We start from the raw sequence: 18,010 nt of genomic DNA on the forward strand, positions 1-18,010 counted from the left end.
ATATGGCCAGCTTTGTGGCTTGCAATGCAAAAAGAAGTGATATCTAAACCAAAACAGCCAAGCTGTAAAAAAAGAGTGCGGCCCCCAAAAAGGCCAAGGTGAAAAAAGATGTGAAATCCAAGGTGGCGGTCAAGAAATGGCTGTGATGGTAGGTTAACGGCAAAAATTTTAATTAAGGTGAATTTGGTGCCAAATCCTAGTGGAGGAGGCAATGCAAATTCACCTGAATTGTCGTAATTAAAATTTTTGCCGTTAACCTACCATCACAGCCATTTCTTGGTCGCCACCTTGGATTTCACATCTTTTTTCACCTTGGCCTTTTTGGGGCCGCACTCTTTTTTTACAGCCTGGCTGTTTTGGTTTAAATATAGTATGCAATATACCCTTTGTCAGCTGTCTGCTTCAAATCCATTAAAATACCACGACTGTTTGTTTATATGTGACCAGGCCTGCAAAAACAGGGCACGTGGGCACAAACTACACCCTGTCACACTACAGATCATATCTCGCTACTGGAACAGAATATTTGAAATCTGTAACTTGCATCATAAAAGCCAACTAAATGCTTACTAAGAAACTGAAAATTGCATTTCCATAGCATGATGGTATAAAGTGTTATGAGTGATGGAAGTTTGAAAAAGTAGACAAAAATCATGTGCCCACATGCCCTATTTTCGCAGGCTCAGTCACATATGACTGTTCTATTAGAGTATCTCGATCATACATGCAAGCAACCCTGCCATTTTCTAGTCTGGCGGCGCTCTCCCTTCGCATGGAGTAAGGGTCTGGTATGCTTAGTATAGTGGAGTTGTATCGGATTACCATAAACTGGTGCAACCAATCAGAACGCTCCACATTTAATCAACGCATTTTTGTTTATGTTACGTCAAAAGAATGAATAAAATGCCCTAACAGTACTATTATTATTATTTTATTATTACTAGGACCGCGTCACATACAACCAAGTACATACACCAACGTTGCAACCTACCCATTGGGCAAGTATAAACAGTGCCATAGGAAACACTCAGAGCAGTGTGCGTGTACCTGTGGAAATGATACATATGCATACGTACACAGGCAAGGGAGTTTAACTGGCATCAGAAAACCACAATACTAAAACACAACCTACACAAAAAACCAAGTTAAGTTAGCTATATTGAAAGTAACTATATATTGTAGTTGTGACGTGTCTCTGAAGATGACTCAGCAGTGAAGTGAGGCTATGCAGAATAAGGGATATGGTGAAGGCACAATTAGCAATTGATCCCAATCAAGCCAATATGGCACAACAGACTCTGTTGTAACTAGAGGCCACTGGTGATGTACCTGTATATCAGCGGTGTGGCATTGGCACAGTGATCACAGTCTATAATATTATGCATACAGCCATGCACAACATACAGGAGATAGTTACACATTGTTGTATATGCAGCACTGCATCGGCTTACCGCCACCTTCATCTGGCTTGCTGGCGGCTGGAATTATTTTCCACTCGGCTCAACTACTAGTCTACTGTGAGTCTGTAATAGCTAATGAAAATAATTCCAGCCGCTAGCAAGCCAGATACAACTACCGGTACAAGTATTACATTACTCATTACCTTGCTGTTCCAGCTGGTTGTTTATAAGCGCATCAGCTGGTATCCCAACTGGTCATCAGCTGGTCGTTCACTGCATGACGCCTGGAGCGCATATCCTGCACACAAAAGACACAGTTACAAACATTTAAACATACTTGTAATGTTGTTGCTTACCAGTAAAGTGGCGCCTGGCCTCTCCGCGGACGTTTACTCAGGGCCGCCCACAGGGGAAGGCAACTGGGGCATTTTGCCCCGGGCCCCAGCCTGAAAGGGGCCCCAGGAGGCCCCATGAAGGGCCTGTCATGCGACAATTGGTCCCCCCAAAATCAGTCCCCCAGGACTAGTTAAAGCCGCGCTATATGGTCCCCCCGGACCACTTGAGACACTTCAACTTGTCCCCCCCGGACAACCTAGAGCGCCACGGTTGGTCCCCCTCTGCTACAAGTGGTCCCCCACGCTGAATATGATCCAGGCGCGGCAAGCAACACGGCCGGATCAGTTTCTTCGTACAGCTTGTTTTTAAACTATAAAGCTACAGTACCAGTGATCGGGTATGAGGCTACAGGCTGTGCCTTGTATGCTCGGCTCGAGGCTCGGCTAGGCCTGTGCTTCGTGGATTCTCAGCCATGATGCCGGTGATCAGTCTATGTTGTCAATTCACTACTAATGTATTCACTGACATGCGTCATGCCAGGCTATATAGCTAGCCATAAAAGCGATGCAGCTAGCATAATTAATGTATGCCATGAAATAGCTAACTAGTTAGCAAAGTTTGCCAATATACATCAACAATTGTTACAGTCATTAGCTAATGTGTAAAGTCTTTACGTTGTTTGACACAATCAATACAGTTAAATTCATAAGAGGGTGCTGAAGGGTCATCCACAGTTACTCCTGAGCAGATTACATGCACCCACGCATTACAGTTACCACACTGGATCTACATACACAATAAATATACATAAAGTTCTCACATGAATAATATATGTGTATAGCATACCCAGCGATCAGTATAATCTTCATGCTGAAAACTTTCTTCAGATCGTCCACACATGATGCAGCGCTCAGTCATGTCAACTGAATTTGAAACACACGTATATATGCACACTTTAACGCAGAGCAAATTACTTGAATTGGTGAGGAGTGCTGTGCCTATATCTATTCTGGCTTTCTTCATATTCATTTGTAAAATGGCGTCTTCGTCGATACGGTTAAAATTTAACAATTGTTCAGCAATCTGTGTATAATACACAAACTTTATAGCCTTAGCTACAAAAGCGAGATGTTATACCTTTAAACTCAAAACACCACAGTTGAAGCTGTCTCCTGGCTTTTGCACACCTTTCTTGAGCTGAATGAGCTCAAAATTGTCCAATGAGACGTTGTCTTGACCAACGCAGTTATATCTCATAGCAAAGAACCTTCTATGGAGCATATAAAACTAGGTGTAAAAGTGCATTGCATCAATTTAGTTCACAGTGATGCACTGTATAATTATGTTAACAGTCAATGTTACAGTATTGAACATACTTCAAACCTGTGTATGCTCCACGTATGGCTCGCGATGGTCCAAGAGGATCGATGTAGTAAAACTTTTTTTCTTCCATGTTGATTGCCTACAGAGCAGCACAACAAGTGTATTGGTATCACCCTATGCAAATTGCTTACAATCAATATCCAGTGGTTTTCTCCACGATTGTACATTCCAACAATAAACACTTTGGTGCTTAGCGTCTCCTATAGTATGAATAAGCTAACTCCTCCACGTAGCATTTGTGATCTTACCTTGCTTAAAAGGTGCGATGATTTCCCAGATTTTGAGCGATTAACCCAGGCAGTGATGGTTTGTGACAAGACAGCAAAACTGTCATTCCTCAATTCAACTAGCATGCGTAAATATCCATTCACTATCTATAACATTAATTTTAGTGCATCAAATTTAGAGGTATATAATACAATGCACTGACCTCATCATTTAACCAGTTATTTCCTTTCAAGTTGTGAAAGCTACCTTGATGTATAGCCAAATGTCCAAACCTAGCTTTAATTACATAGCACGGCTTTCTTTTCCAGATAGCTTTTAGCTGATCCTGTATGTATATATATGAGTCATATGTACCACAGCACAAAAACATACATAGGCTGTAAGTGGTATGATGCTTCCATTGTTGGCTCCGGCTGTATTAATCATTCCTGTTACTGCTGTAGACGTTGTAGCTGTTACGTTAGGTGTGGCTGTTATCTTGGATTCCACTGTCTCTGTTGTTGTCGCAATCATAGGTGCTACCACTGATGGTTCCGCTATTGTAGGAGGCTTTGTTACGGTGTTTTTCTGAAACTCCTCACATCTCTGTGTAATGGTAAGCACACAATAATTACAATAGCTGTCAAGGAATTATCACAACAAAATACAACCTTTATAAGCTTGCGACGTCGTCTCAATGGCTTAACTGAATTCGTATCAGGACTATCAGAGAAATTCAGCTTTCTCTTGGTAACAATGTGCTTTGGTGGTGAGAATATCATATCAACAACCCTCTTTCCTATTGGAACTGTTGTGATGTTTTTCCAGCTATCACAATTTACCTTTATCAGATGTAGGCTTTATTTTAAATTCATTGTGTTCCAGTTTTTGGCTGTAAATAGGTGATAGCGCAGGTGCACTAAAACTGCCAAACTCTGGGAAGTAGCCTCCTGCTTGTTTGGGGGAACTGTAAACCAATGGGCAATTCTGAAAATAGACATTAGTAAGATATGTGAAGAACGAATTGGAGGAACTTCTAACCACATTAATAGCAACTGATACATTGTGCCCTTGCTCCTTATTCATTCGTACTAGATCTTTACAGTGAGTGATATCTTCCTCATCCCATCGTGATATCAAACTGGGATAGCTGGGTTCCTACTACATGTACTCATATAGAATTCCACGTGGGTGTATATAGTATGCTACAGTAGCTATGTAACCAGCAAATCAGTGAGCTTATTAAAACTACTCAAAGTATGTATGCTGGCTGCACTACAACCATAGTTACCATGCTATCATCCATTTGGTCCAAAATTTTGGTCTTACTATCTTCATCACACTGAGATGTCAAGATGGGATCCTATAACATGTACATGATATAAATATTACAGTATAGTATCAAATAATCTTACTTTATCACTTTTGGTGGCACTAGGTTCATGTGAGATAATGGACACTGTTGGGTTGTGAGATTTTGAAGTATGTGTACAAGTATTGTGAGTAACAACTGATGTGTTGTCCTCCTCTATTTGGTCAGTCTTGATATTGTCATCATACTGGGATATCGAGTTGCATGGTTCCTATGTATTGCAAGATAATATTACATCAATTAACATGCAGTTATAAGTTCTTACTTTGTCGCTCACACTGGCACTAGGATCATGTGAAATGGATCCTTTTCCACTTCTGACAGATGTGTTGCCACTATTATCACTTTCGTCATGAGATGTTGAGATACAACCAGTTGCCTATACAATTATAACTTACATAAACACACACCTGTGTGCCGCACATACATGCATGTACCTTCTTGGGTGGATAGAACAATTTCAAATGTGTACCATGGACTTTTAAAGTCTGTTTAATGTCATTGGTGTTTAGGATCTGAAAAATTCCTTTACCAACAGACTTCACAACTTTATAAGGACCCTGCCACTTATAATCCATTTTTCCACCAGCCCGCTTTTTCCTCTTCATATCTTTTCTAAGAACCAATGCTCCAACTTTGAATGTAGCTGGGTTATGGTGCTTCCTGTCATACACTTGTTTTTGACGCTTTTGAGCGGTGAGTATGTTCTCCTTCACAATTTGTGCTACTTTTGTTTGATGAATGAAATGTTGTTCTATAACTTCATCATTATGATCCAAGTGCTGTACGATATCTTCTTCTTTGGGAGATTGAATTTCAACAGGTAACAGAGCTTGTCGTCCAAACATCACAGCAAAAGGGCAATATTTTGATGACTCGTGTTTAGAAGTATTGTAAGCAAAAACACAGGTGTCTAAATAATCTTCCCAGAGTTCCTTTTTCTCATTAACAAACTTTACCAGCATATTCTGGATGGTCTGGTTAAAACGCTCAACCAAGCCGTTTGCCTACAACAGACACATAATACAGTTGTATCTACTTAAAGTGCATAAGGTAAATATGCATATTATAGCACTATGCATTTCTTTACCATGCAACTATTAATGTTGATTAGTTACAACATAGCATATAATATAGGATAGTAGAGTAGTAGTTACCTGAGGATGGTAAGGGGGTAGTCAAACGGTGGTCAATTTTCATCATCTTCATCAATTTCTTGTCAAGGCGATTGTTAAATTCACTTCCTTGATCAGAAGTAATTACTCTTGGTAATCCAAACTGCATGAATAACTGTAAAGTATGCAATATGCAAGTAAATAACATGGTACACTTTGAATTGCATGGTTCTGGTGGCTGCTTGGGTTATAATGACTACTTCATTCTGTTAGTATTTAATTACATTTTTGCAGCACACTATAATACATTGCTTTGTCTTGGGTGTGTGTGTGTGTGTGTGTGTGTGTGTGTGTGTGTGTGTGCGTGTGTGTGTTCATGTATATGTGTGAACTTTTCCGAATGTATTAGTAGATTTTATTTTGCATTGTTTTATTGTTACTGCATGGAAACAGAATTAGATGCAACATACAAAAGTATTCTTTAAGTCAATTTGGACACCTGTGGATGTTATTAACTGCATGCACAGTTTCACATTAATGACAAACATTCAAAGTACATGTATTACTTCTGCACGGTTATTCTGTATTCCGTAATCTCCCAAATATTGTGCAGTTGTTTTACATACTCCTACATACAATAAGCAATCAAGTTGAAATTTTCAGCACCTAGCTGCTTCTCTACCATCTCTATCTAGCTACTTTTCTACCATCCAGTAACCAAGTCAAAATATTTTGGTGATCATAGCATAGGATTGTAATAGGCTTAATTATAAAGGATCCTTTATGATGAAGCTATGACAAAATTAATAAGTTTCAGCAGCTGCGTGAAAGGATAGGAATACTAAAGCTAATCTATTGACATCCAAGTAAGCAAGATTCACATCTTGCTAAGATAAGTGATTTAGCCAAAGGTTTTCATACAGCTATACAAAATGTTTCAATTAGACGTAGAAAATGAATACTGGAATTGGTATGCTGGGAGAATACGGGTTAAACGGCCCACATAACTGGCTATACAACTCTTTTCTGACCCATATTATATAGCTGCTTTAACAAACATATACTGTAGTTCTGTATTAGTCTATACGTCCAAGTGTTTGCAAACTTTAAGTAAATATGTGCATTATACACACAACATATATATATATATATACCTTAAACAAAGCACTAAACACGGTTGAGGATTCCTTATTGCTGCAAGCAAATGCCTGCACAAACTTGCTAAAGTAGTCTGCTACTGTCAGAATATAGCAATTTCCTTGAGTGGACTTGTGCTTTAGTGGTCCGACAAAGTCTATTCCAATGTGGTACCAAGTTGCTACAACTGAAATAGGGTTAAGTTCTGGTACCCCTGTGTCCATTTTCTTTGTCATCCGTTGGCACACATCACATTCCTTCACCTTAGATGTATAGAAAAATGTGATGATGCAAGTTTATTACTGATGAAATATTTTGCATCTTGTGCAAAGGCATTATGTATACGTGCATGGTAAACCATTGTTCTTTACAACCTGAAAGCATATAAAATTAATAGAGTTTTGCAGTACAGTTCTATAGCAACTCCAACATGTTGATTGATATAATTGGGTCATTTTTCATTTATGTAGCTATTTAGAAAACAGAATACTGCAGTTGCAAGTGGTATAGAAGCATGCAAGCAGGGTAAATTTTCAACATAATCATAATTATTATATATGTCTACAACATTATCATAAAGTAAAACTGACAAGACCAAAAAGATGTAACAGGGGCATCATACTGTAATAAGCAACCAAATTACATAGCTGTTTGGTATACGTATTGTGAAAGCTGAGTATTAGTCTGCTATTCTAAATTGCAAGGCATCAACTGCATGATATACTTCCGCATATATGTATACCCCCAAGGTATAGCTGTATAGGTATGTACTTACAAATGCTTTTACATCCTTTCCTACTCCTTGCCACATGTAGCATTCTGTAATCCTTGCCTGTGTCTTCTTTGTCCCCATGTGACCTGATGTAGGGTGTACATGACAACCTCGCAATATCCGCTCTTTCTCTTTCGGGTCTAGTATGTATCTGACCTATACAAACCATACACTTGTATTACCAGTCACATACACTGCATTATAGTATGCTGAGTCAGCAGCTATATATGGCCCTACAGCTCTATACAACTTAGAATTAGAGAGTCAATAGGGTCTTGAACTAAAAGAGAAATTATCACACCAAGCAATTTGTCCATGTAGACAACAGCAGGTCATGCAAACTAGGTGGCTACCAAGTACCGGAACCATAACATCCTGAACGAAAAGAACTTCTTATTTCAGTGGAAACTGAATCAGTTCTGTTTCATTTACCAGAGGTTGCACTATATGTATGTTTTGCATTGATTTTGCAAAAGTTCAGAAATACTCTATAACAGCCAGCCACTCCAACAGAACAGTGACAATTTTGTTTATTCAGCTGTGCATAGCAATTCACTAAAATGGTCCAAAACTTTATTTCAGTTGACCCACCCTGTTTAAGTGAAAAGTTTGGAAGCCATATAGTCACTGCTGCAAAAGTTTATTCCTGACTCATAGGTTTGCTTTCTGTACTCAGGGTTACTGTGATTAAACAAATAATAAATATGGCAGGGAGACAGAAACATAACTATATGTTTAAGTTTTCATAGTACAATTATCTGGAAGCTAGCCAGATGTAATAAATAACAGAAAGGAACCATGGGACACGTGGTAGACTGTAAATACAATGGCTTATACGTTGGCAGCTGCATTCGCAGTTTCTAAGTGTGACTGCTCTATTAGAGCAACTGACTGTTCTATTAGAGTAAGTGGCTGAGCCACTTTCTTTCTATACAATTATAGAAAGTAAGCCCGACTCGGGGAGTCTATGCCACGGCCTCCTAATGCTGGCTTCTCCACCTCCGTCCTATGCATACATGATGCATTATAATAGTAAATCTTTACCTTGGTCTTGTCCTGTTTGGTGTACAGAAGCGCTCCATCTTCTAAAGTGTACCTCATTGCCTTTCTTCTAATACACCTCTTCTCGTTCTTTGTACACTCTTGTCTGTACCTCTGCTCTTGAAGATACAGTAAAATATCCTCGTGCAGTTGTCTCTCAATCTCTCCACGACTATCTTCTGACTCCGTACATTGGCTGCTGCTACTGTGACCAGCAGGGTTAGCGGAGCCATCCGCCATCATCCTTAAACTGAACTGTTACAAATACTGCTCTAAGCGTCCTTAAAGTGCGAGTTAAAGTGACGAGCCCTCAGCCGAATCAGTACAGCTATAAACTTGAATCAAGTAAAGTCACGCCAACAGTCGAGGCCAACAGTCGCTGTTCAGCAACTGACACGTGTTTAGACTGTAGATCAACCGTATCAATATAAAATATGGCTGAGTCGACAGCTGCCAGTCACCTTTGAACTCCTTTCGACACGATCATCAAAGGCAGCGGTGTGCCGGAAAGCTACTGATAACATCCACATAACTGAGTTTTCCGGTAACGAACAAGTAACCCATATCTAACCGGCCTCTATACAGCTGTTTCATTGGGGGGACCAATTGAAGCAGGGCGGACCACTTGACGCAACTTCACATGGTCCGGCCGGACAGCCTGAAGTGCGCTAGTTGGTCCGGCCGGACCACTTGGGGCGGGGGACCATCTGTAGCGTGACAGGCCCCCTGAATACCTGTTTAAAAGATCGATATACTCTAATAGAGCAGTCAGATCTAAATACTCTAATAGAGCAGTCACAGTATTCTTCAGAGGAGCAGTGTAGCAAGCTTATAGATAAGGAGATGTGGTTGGTGATGGGTAGTTATTGTCATTGCCAGCAGGTTGTGACCTTTTTTTTTTTTTTTTTTTTTTTTAGTCTTCACCTTACAACTTGGGTGAAGGGCCCCACTTTAACTCTTTGCCCTGGGCCCCTTAATTTCTCTGGGCGGCCCTGCGTTTACTAATCTTCTCGTTCGAGCAATCTGTAATTAAACAAGGGCGTGGTGCCGGACGTTATATAGAATTACACGTACGATAAAGTCATCAGCACGAACAGGCGTACTTATTATACTTTTGTGCCTTCATTCACAGGCGAATCTATCCCCGCTTAGTTCATGTCTCTAGGCCTCGTAGTTTTCTCAAACATTATTTATTATTTATTTAATTCATTATTAATGACGCAATTTTAACCGCATTTCGTATTATTCTTACTACTTGGTTGTATAATTAGTATTACTGTGTAGGAAAATCAATGACAGATTATAACGCACAGGTATTATGCATATAATTATCTAAGTTAATACAAAAATCATTAAGTGTGAGAGAATTGACTACAGGTGGGGGTGAACTATTCCATAATTTAATTACAGAAGGAAAAAATGAAAATTTATAAGAATCAATTCTTGTAGAGAGGTGGATATAGTATCCTCCTGGAAGTAAACATTGTTTAGGTACAAAGTGGCTGGCAGGAATGTCTATAAGGTCATTAATTATCTTGAACGTCATAATACATTTACTTCTCTTTCTCCTTTGCTGTAGATTAGGTAAACTGAGCTGGTTCAACATTCTAGAAACACTGGAAAGTTTAAAACAATTGTTGTAACAAAATCTAGCAGTAGTTTTTTGGATGCTTTCTAGTAAGTTAATATTCAGGTGGGTGTGGGGGTCCGGCCCAGATGGTAGAGCCATATTCAAGTATTGGGCGCACCATGATCTTATAGATGTTACATTTGACATGTGTAGGACAGTTAGAAATATTGCGACATAAAAATGCATTAACTTGCCTTGCCTTATTGGTTACTTTCAGAATATGTTCATTCCATGATAACTTTTCGTCAATTATAACTCCCAGATATTTAGCATGTGTTACTTGTTGTATGACTGCATCACCGATGGAGTACTGGTATGTGATAGGATTCCTTTTATTAGTCATCCGCAAAAATTCACACTTGGAGGGATTAAATTCCGTTTGCCACAATATAGACCGTTGATGTAACAATTTCAAATCCTCCTGCAGGCGGACACAGCCTGCTTCAGAATGTATAACAGAATATAATAAAACATCATCAGTGTAGAGTTTTATTTTGTTGCGGATGCACTGTGGAAGGTCATTAACATAAAGTAGAAATAGTAGGGGTGCCAGGACGGTGCCCTGAGGTATGCCTGATAATACACTGGCTTCATGGCTAGTACAATTGTTCAGGATAACATGCTGGGATCGATTAGTCAGAAATGATTCAAGCCATTTCAATAGAGGACCATGTATGTCATAGTGATTGAGTTTGTAAAGTAAACGGGAATGAGGCACTCTGTCAAATGCTTTACTAAAGTCGAGAAAAAGAACATCACATTGGCCCCCTTCATTAAGGCAACTAGCAAAATCATCTATGGTAGAGATTAACTGCGATTCACAACATCTACGGTGGCTAAAGCCATGCTGTTCATCACAAAGAACATGGTAAGCATCCAGGTGGTCTGATATATTAGAAACAATAATGTGTTCAAGGATCTTGGAACAGATACAGGTAAGAGATATCGGTCTGTAATTGCCACATTCAGTACGACTGCCTTTCTTGTGAACTGGGACTATTGCTCCAGACTTCCAAATATGTGGCAGAACACCTTGATTAAGAGATGCTTGAAAGATCATAGTTAAAGCAGGAGCAATTTCAGCTGAAACTTCTTTAAAAAAATGGGTGGGCAGGTTGTCAGGGTCCCCTGATTTGTGAGTTTGTAGTTTAACGAGTAGATGTTGAACTCCATGTGGATTTATTACAATAGATGGGATATCAGGTAAGGGGTTGCTGTTTAAGGTGGGGATATACTCAGTGTTTTCAGTAGTAAAGACTGAAGAAAAGTAAGTAGCCAGCAGGTCAGTTTTGTCTTGGGGATCAGTATATGTAATGCCATGATCTACAAGAGGACTTACTCCTGTATGATCTTTCCTTTTATTCTTTATTAGAGTCCACAAACGTTTAGTAACTGTGTTACAGCTTGGATCTACAAGGCTAGATAGGTATTTATTATAAGCAAGACGACAGCCTTGTTGGGATTGTTTTTTGATGTCTTGGTAATGGAGCCAGTCTGTTTGTAAATTTGTTATGCGAGCACGGTTGTATGCATGTTTTTTTTTCTAGTAAGCCTTTTTAAACTAGGTGTAATCCATGGGCAGCGACGTTTAGTTGAAATCTGTTTTGTAGGAATAAGCTTCATACAGGTGTTACAAATATCCAAGAACTTGTTCCACAAGTCATTCACAGGGGTAGAAGTATTATAAGCTGTTACAAATTCCTCACAAAAAACCTTGAATAGTATGTCTGATATAATCAAAGTCAGTTTGAGACCACAGGTAGACAGATCGCGTTGGGGGGTCTGTGAGGTGAACAATAGTATCAGATTTCACTAACACAGCTTCGTGGTCACTTATTCCATCAATTGTACTACGTGATACAATCAGAGAAGGCCTATTGGTTAAAAAAATGTCAGGGATGTTTAGGCCCCTAGTTGGAGATTCTACAGTTTGGGTAATTCCGTTACTATCTAGAAAGTTTAGGAAAATGTTGTTTAGATTTAATGAATAGCCGTGGCCTGCAACACAGTGACTGGACCAATTTATATCTGGGAGATTAACATCACCTGCTATCCACACAGTGGATGATGGATGGCCATTAATAATAGAATCTAGTTCTGTACAAAGTTTCTGAAGGTAATGCTCATCGGTAGATGGAGGCCTATAAATTGTGCATACAATCAATGAAGTATTATTGGCAAGCTTTATCTCACAAGCAACAATCTCACATGAGCAGTCTGTTAAATCTAAACTATATGAAACATGAGAATCATGACAAGCCACAAATACTCCTCCATATCCATCTGGGCGATCCCGAGGGTATACGGCATAACCAGCTGGAAAAACTTCACTAGAGAAAATTGTATCTTTAAGCCAAGACTCTGACCCAAAAATAATGTCTGGAGAGTGTGTGTTAATTAAGTTTACGAAAGATTCCTTTTTAGCGGGTAGGGATTGACAATTAAGTGATAAAGCAATCAGCGAATGATCAGCAGGATTAGGAGAATCATTTGGGGGAGGGGGTAAGTCACTGTTAGTGCAGAGAGCACTTAAGGTGTCCTCTGCACTATCTTCCCGTGTTTTATAACATATAGTTTCTTATCTTTGTTCATAGAAGCCAGCTGCTGGCATAGAGCCTTATTCTGTCTTTGCTCGAGTGGAGTGAAGTCAGGTGTGATAAAGATCTTATGGACATCAGAAGGGTTGTTTGAAGACCTTAGTTTGGTCTTGTTCTTCAGAATAATAGCTTTATCTTGGATACTATTCAGAGACAGCTTTAGCAATCTGGGTTTAGTAGATTTCTTGCCTAGACGGAGGGCATTGTTTATTGTTGTCAAAACTCCAAGGTATGTCTGGAGTAAAGTTGTGCATTTAGAAATATCATCTTTCTTTCTAGATGCTCCATCAGAGGCAGCAGATTCTTCAATGTTGTGTACTATGATGTTCAGTTGCCTCTTCTCCTTTTCCTTCTGTTCAGTTGCTAGTGATACAGTTATGTGAGCAACAGAATCTTCAGAAAGTGAGGGAGAGGCAGATTGCGTAGGTGCATCAGCTGAGTGGTCAGCAAGTGCTTCAGCAAAGGTCTTTTGATGTTTATCGATTTGTGTTCCAAGATTCTTAGCAACCTCAGAAATGTTGGAGTGTAGTTCAGAAAGCTTGCTGTTAATTGATTGAAGATCTGTTTGGAGTGCTTCATGGTTACTGGTTGTTTCATCTTTCACTTTTAAAGCGAAAGGCACTTTTGTATAACACAGAGAACAAAAAAAACATAATCTTGGAAGAACTATTAGATAATACAGTGTATTCATCTTTTATTATTATTATTATTATTTATTGTTAATCAGCAGGACCCTCCAGGGGTATAATGCTGATGTGCAATTACATGTGTACAATTTCCATTAGTTACTTAACTATATAAGTATGTACAATTATGACAAGTTACTTAATTATATACATATGTACAATTACAATAATAAACTATAAAAATATATACAATTACGATAAGTTACTTAACTATATACATAGAAGGGGCTAATTTTTGCTTAAATTCTTCAACACAGTCAGTCTCAATAATCTCATCATCTAATCTATTCCATTCTGGTACAGTTCTTGGGAGGAAGGAATATTTATATACATCAATTCTTGGTTGGTCATCTGGGGTAATTCCAGCGCACTCACAGTGTTCCCAGCGGAGGCACCAGTTGCATTCCACACCGTTCTCCTCGACGTCCTGACTGCACGTGATACACGAGTCACCTGAGGTGTTTTCTCGTTGGCGCCTGGTTTGCGCTTCAGAGGTCATGTCCAGCGTGTTACTATAAACGGGAAGTAGTTGCCGTCAGTAGATAGTAGAAAACTAGGAAGGTAAATTTCAGAGGTAAAAATTAAAGCCAACTCCCACAATCGAATTTGTAATGTACTGAAAGAAACAAAAGGAGTTAGCTAATGATTATGATTATGATTAAAGTACCGGTAAAGGCACAGCCTGTATATCGGATCTACACACAATAGTACAATTAACCATTATACAAAAGTAAATCTCGAATCAAATAAGTGATTATCTAATAAGGATTTAAAATTATTTACAGAATTTACATTAACTACAACTGCAGGCAAAACGTTCCAATCATTAATTAACCTATTAAAAATATTTTGATCGATAGTTTAATCTTGAGTGACATTTGAAAAGCTTAAACTGATGCCCCCTTGTAATGGTGGTATCAGAGTAGGTATATAGAGTGGAAAAATCTGAATTGAAATAGTTATTGATAATCTTGTATAGTATCATATCACCTCTATGACGTCTGTGAGCCAGGGATGGTAGTTGTAGTGCTGCTAGTCTCTCATCGTACGGTTTATCTCTTAATGATGGCAATAAATGTGTAGCCCTATGTTGGACTTTCTCCACTTTCCTTTGATCAAGAACAAAGAAAGGCCCCCATACTACGTTACTATATTCAAGTGTTGGATGTACGAAAGCTGTAAATAATTTAGTCAACATATCAGAATCTAAATAATCAAAAGATTTCTTAATTAATCCTAGTAATCAATTTGCTTTTACAGCAACCTCTGCGGTATGCAGGTGGAACTTAAGTTGGTGGTCCAAGATAATGCCCAAGTCTTTGTAAGAATCAATATTGTCAATAACTGTTCCATCCAAATAATATGGCCCTTAGTGATGCATCGGTCCACTGAAGGTGCATATGCTTGCACTTCAAGATATTGAACTTAAGTTGCCAACGAATTGACCATTCATAAAGTAAGTCCAAATCATGTTGTAGTACTGAATAATCCTCACTAGTTCTTATAACACGGAAAATCTTAGTGTCGTCAGCAAACATATACACGGGACTTGATACAATCGAAGGTAAGTCATTGACAAACATCGTGAATAAGATGGGACCAACACTGAACCCTGTGGGACTCCACTTTTAACAGGAATGGAATTAGATTTCTTTCCATTAAGCACTACTTGTGTTCTGTCCTAATAAAGAACAAAGAGAAGAAATTATTATTTCGGGAAGGGCTTTTCGTCTTGTTTGATACGCGAAAAACCCGGGTTACGCTCTGATTTCCTAGGTAGGGAGACACGTGTATTCTATGAAAAGCAGACCAATCCACTTTCGCCTATGTAAAGGCGAAGAAAGTTCAATATCACTGCCACAGTTTTGGGTGAGGCACTTCCGTTAAGGCCATTTTCGTTACGTCATTACATTCAAATTAAATTCCTCCAGAACAACTCGGTGATACTAAGCATACCAGACCCTTACTCTATGCGAAGGGGCGGGCGCCGCCAGACTAGCCATTTTCCACGTTTTAATGTGCCTAACTAGTAGCTTCGTCAGTGGTGTCGCAGTCAGAGGTTGATAAAAATACTAGTGAAATTAGCCTGGATTATACCACTACACAGCTAGCTATGTATAGCTATAATGCACACGAAAAATCAATCCATAATCACGTGATCCATTTTCTAGTTGGAAACTAATACCATCAGGTGGTCACAACATAATATTGAAACCTGAATAACTTGCTAGGGAAACTAAAACTTTAAGTTATTGCAGCCATGCCTCTCATTTTAGCGTCAGACACATTTTTTGAGGACTTTTAATAGAACTTACATAGAATATTGTAGAAAAATCTAGTACTTCTATTGGTAGATCTGTGAAAAATTACAAATGTTTGATTATAAGCAGATTTCAACTAGAAATTTCATTTATAAAGCAGAAATTAAGTGAGGTGATCAGCCAAGGTAGCAGTGGTTCAGTGGTTAAGGATGCAGGTGTTAGGTATGGAGGTCCAAGGGCAGCCCCAGGAGTTTGGTGACTGGTTTCCAAACTTTTGCTTTGTGTAAATTTAAGGGCAAGATTTTCCAGAAAATTATGTAATTTGAAATTGAATCTGGTAGCAATACCTTAAATTTAAACTGTCAATACTACTATTGACAGTTTAAATTTAAGGTATAATAATGTATACGTAGGCTGCTTAACTGTCTGGCACAGTATCAGGTGCAGACTAAAGAATTAAGGGACAGAGCAAATTTGACATTTGAAGCATACAACAGACATGGATGTTATTCTGGGGGTCTTGGGGCATTCCCCCAGGAAGATTTTCAAATTTTAATACTCTGTTATAAGATTTTGAACTGTTTTTTACTGTGTTAGCACAGGTAAATAAACTAGCTAGCTAGCTACTTACAGTTCTTAAGGGAAATACAAAACGTGGATGTTCTATTAGAGTGGTTGACTAGAGAGTAGAAAGAGAATTTAGAGAGTATTTCGATCTGAACTTTTGTACCATTACAAATCACTGTAAAATATAATTTTGAACACCTGAATACACTTGACCAGTTTCTGGAAACCTCAGAAACCCCCTAGATCCACTTCTGAGGTTCCTGGTTCGAATTCTGGTAAGTTTTTGTTTTTCGACATTTTTTGCACACCTTTTTTACCCCGTGGTGACTACTCTATAAGAGTATCTCGATCCTGCAATTTCACACTTGCTTAGTTTTGCTTTATAACTTTGTCGTTATAACTCTATTGCTATTAAGGCTCCTATTCGGTGATTATTATTTTTTATTTTTTTATTATTATTATTTTTTATTTATTTTTATTTAATTTTTTTATTTAATTTTTTTAATTTTTTTCCCTGGGCTGGATGGACTGCCCTTGCCTACCACCCCAGCACAAAGAAAGCACGTGCTGGACAACTGAATAAAAAGGACCAGATTGCTAAAAGTTTAAAAGTCCCTGTGCTCATCAATGCGGCCCATCTCAGGAGAGGCATCAGAGGAGCGATGCGAGATGGACCTACTTCCACGTATGCACATTGTAGCTGACCGAAGTAAAGAAAAAGACAATGTGCATCGGATAAAAGCCAGAGTCTGACTGTAACTAGTAGAGCCGCGGCGAGATAGATGGTCAGCCAAACGACGGTAGAAAACTATTGCCTCCCTTCCCATACCTCCAGTGGTCGCAAACACAAGGGGAGTGAAGGAGGCCTGCTCAACCTCTCTGACACGGTCACCATACTCACGTTTCTTCTGTGCCTCGTGACGTCGATACAAAGAGGGGACACTGGTGTTGCAGTAGCTCGGTGCATTAGGATGAAACACCCTTACGTCAAAAAAGGCACTTTGCCGCTGCCCCCAGAATCCCCTAGCATGTATGTCTGCCCTAGCCTCATCCTGACGGTTGGCAGTCTTAGGTGCAATGATCTCCCCAGTAAGTGGCTGTAAAGGTGGCTCAAGGGCCTGTCATGCGACAATTGGTCCCCCCAAAATCAGTCCCCCCGGACTAGTTAAAGCCGCGCTATATGGTCCCCCCGGACCACTTGAGAAACTTCAACTTGTCCCCCCCGGACAACCTAGAGCGCCACGGTTGGTCCCCCTCTGCTACAAGTGGTCCCCCACGCTGAATATGATCCAGGCGCGGCAAGCAACACGGCCGGATCAGTTTCTTCGTACAGCTTGTTTTTAAACTATAAAGCTACAGTGCCAGTGATCGGGTATGAGGCTACAGGCTGTGCCTTGTATGCTCGGCTAGGCCTGTGCTTCGTGGATTCTCAGCCATGATGCCGGTGATCAGTCTATGTTGTCAATTCACTACTAATGTATTCACTGACATGCGTCATGCCAGGCT

The 18,010-nt window shown here is 39.4% G+C and overlaps 1 protein-coding gene across 3 annotated transcripts; it reads right to left on the minus strand.

Annotated features, from left to right (window-relative positions):
* Positions 1-2,301: 2,301 nt before the first annotated feature.
* On the minus strand, positions 2,302-9,482 carry LOC136254568 (uncharacterized). Of its 3 annotated transcripts, XM_066047317.1 has the most exons (17): positions 5,856-5,964; positions 5,136-5,705; positions 4,964-5,077; positions 4,742-4,909; positions 4,618-4,689; positions 4,368-4,484; positions 4,169-4,313; positions 3,998-4,125; positions 3,720-3,932; positions 3,550-3,672; positions 3,368-3,493; positions 3,251-3,319; positions 3,113-3,198; positions 2,874-3,006; positions 2,711-2,819; positions 2,583-2,659; positions 2,302-2,522 (listed from the first exon to the last, which is right to left on the minus strand). In XM_066047317.1, the coding sequence occupies exons 2-17, from the start codon at positions 5,661-5,663 to the stop codon at positions 2,391-2,393; spliced, it is 2,340 nt and encodes a 779-aa protein (XP_065903389.1). In that variant the 5' UTR covers positions 5,664-5,705; positions 5,856-5,964; the 3' UTR covers positions 2,302-2,390. The 3 variants fall into 3 exon arrangements, 2 of the variants coding, with proteins under 2 accessions (XP_065903389.1, XP_065903390.1); XM_066047318.1 differs by lacking the exons at positions 4,618-4,689; positions 4,742-4,909; positions 4,964-5,077; positions 5,136-5,705; positions 5,856-5,964 and adding exons at positions 7,726-7,878; positions 8,767-9,169; positions 9,225-9,482; XR_010700555.1 differs by lacking the exons at positions 2,302-2,522; positions 2,583-2,659 and having other exon boundaries at positions 3,120-3,198.
* Between the last annotated feature and the right edge of the window lie 8,528 nt (positions 9,483-18,010).

Source organism: Dysidea avara, chromosome 4 (assembly GCF_963678975.1).
Source record: "Dysidea avara chromosome 4, odDysAvar1.4, whole genome shotgun sequence".
NCBI lineage: Eukaryota > Metazoa > Porifera > Demospongiae > Dictyoceratida > Dysideidae > Dysidea > Dysidea avara.

Coding starts and splice junctions, on each gene's coding strand:
- LOC136254568 (XM_066047317.1), bottom strand. CDS start 5,663: ATGCTGGTAAAGTTTGTTAATGAGAAAAAGGAACTCTGGGAAGATTAT. Junction 3,494..3,549: donor ATAACTGGTTAAATGATGAG/GTCAGTGCATTG, acceptor TTAATGTTATAG/ATAGTGAATGGATATTTACG. Junction 2,660..2,710: donor AGCACTCCTCACCAATTCAA/GTAATTTGCTCT, acceptor TTTCAAATTCAG/TTGACATGACTGAGCGCTGC.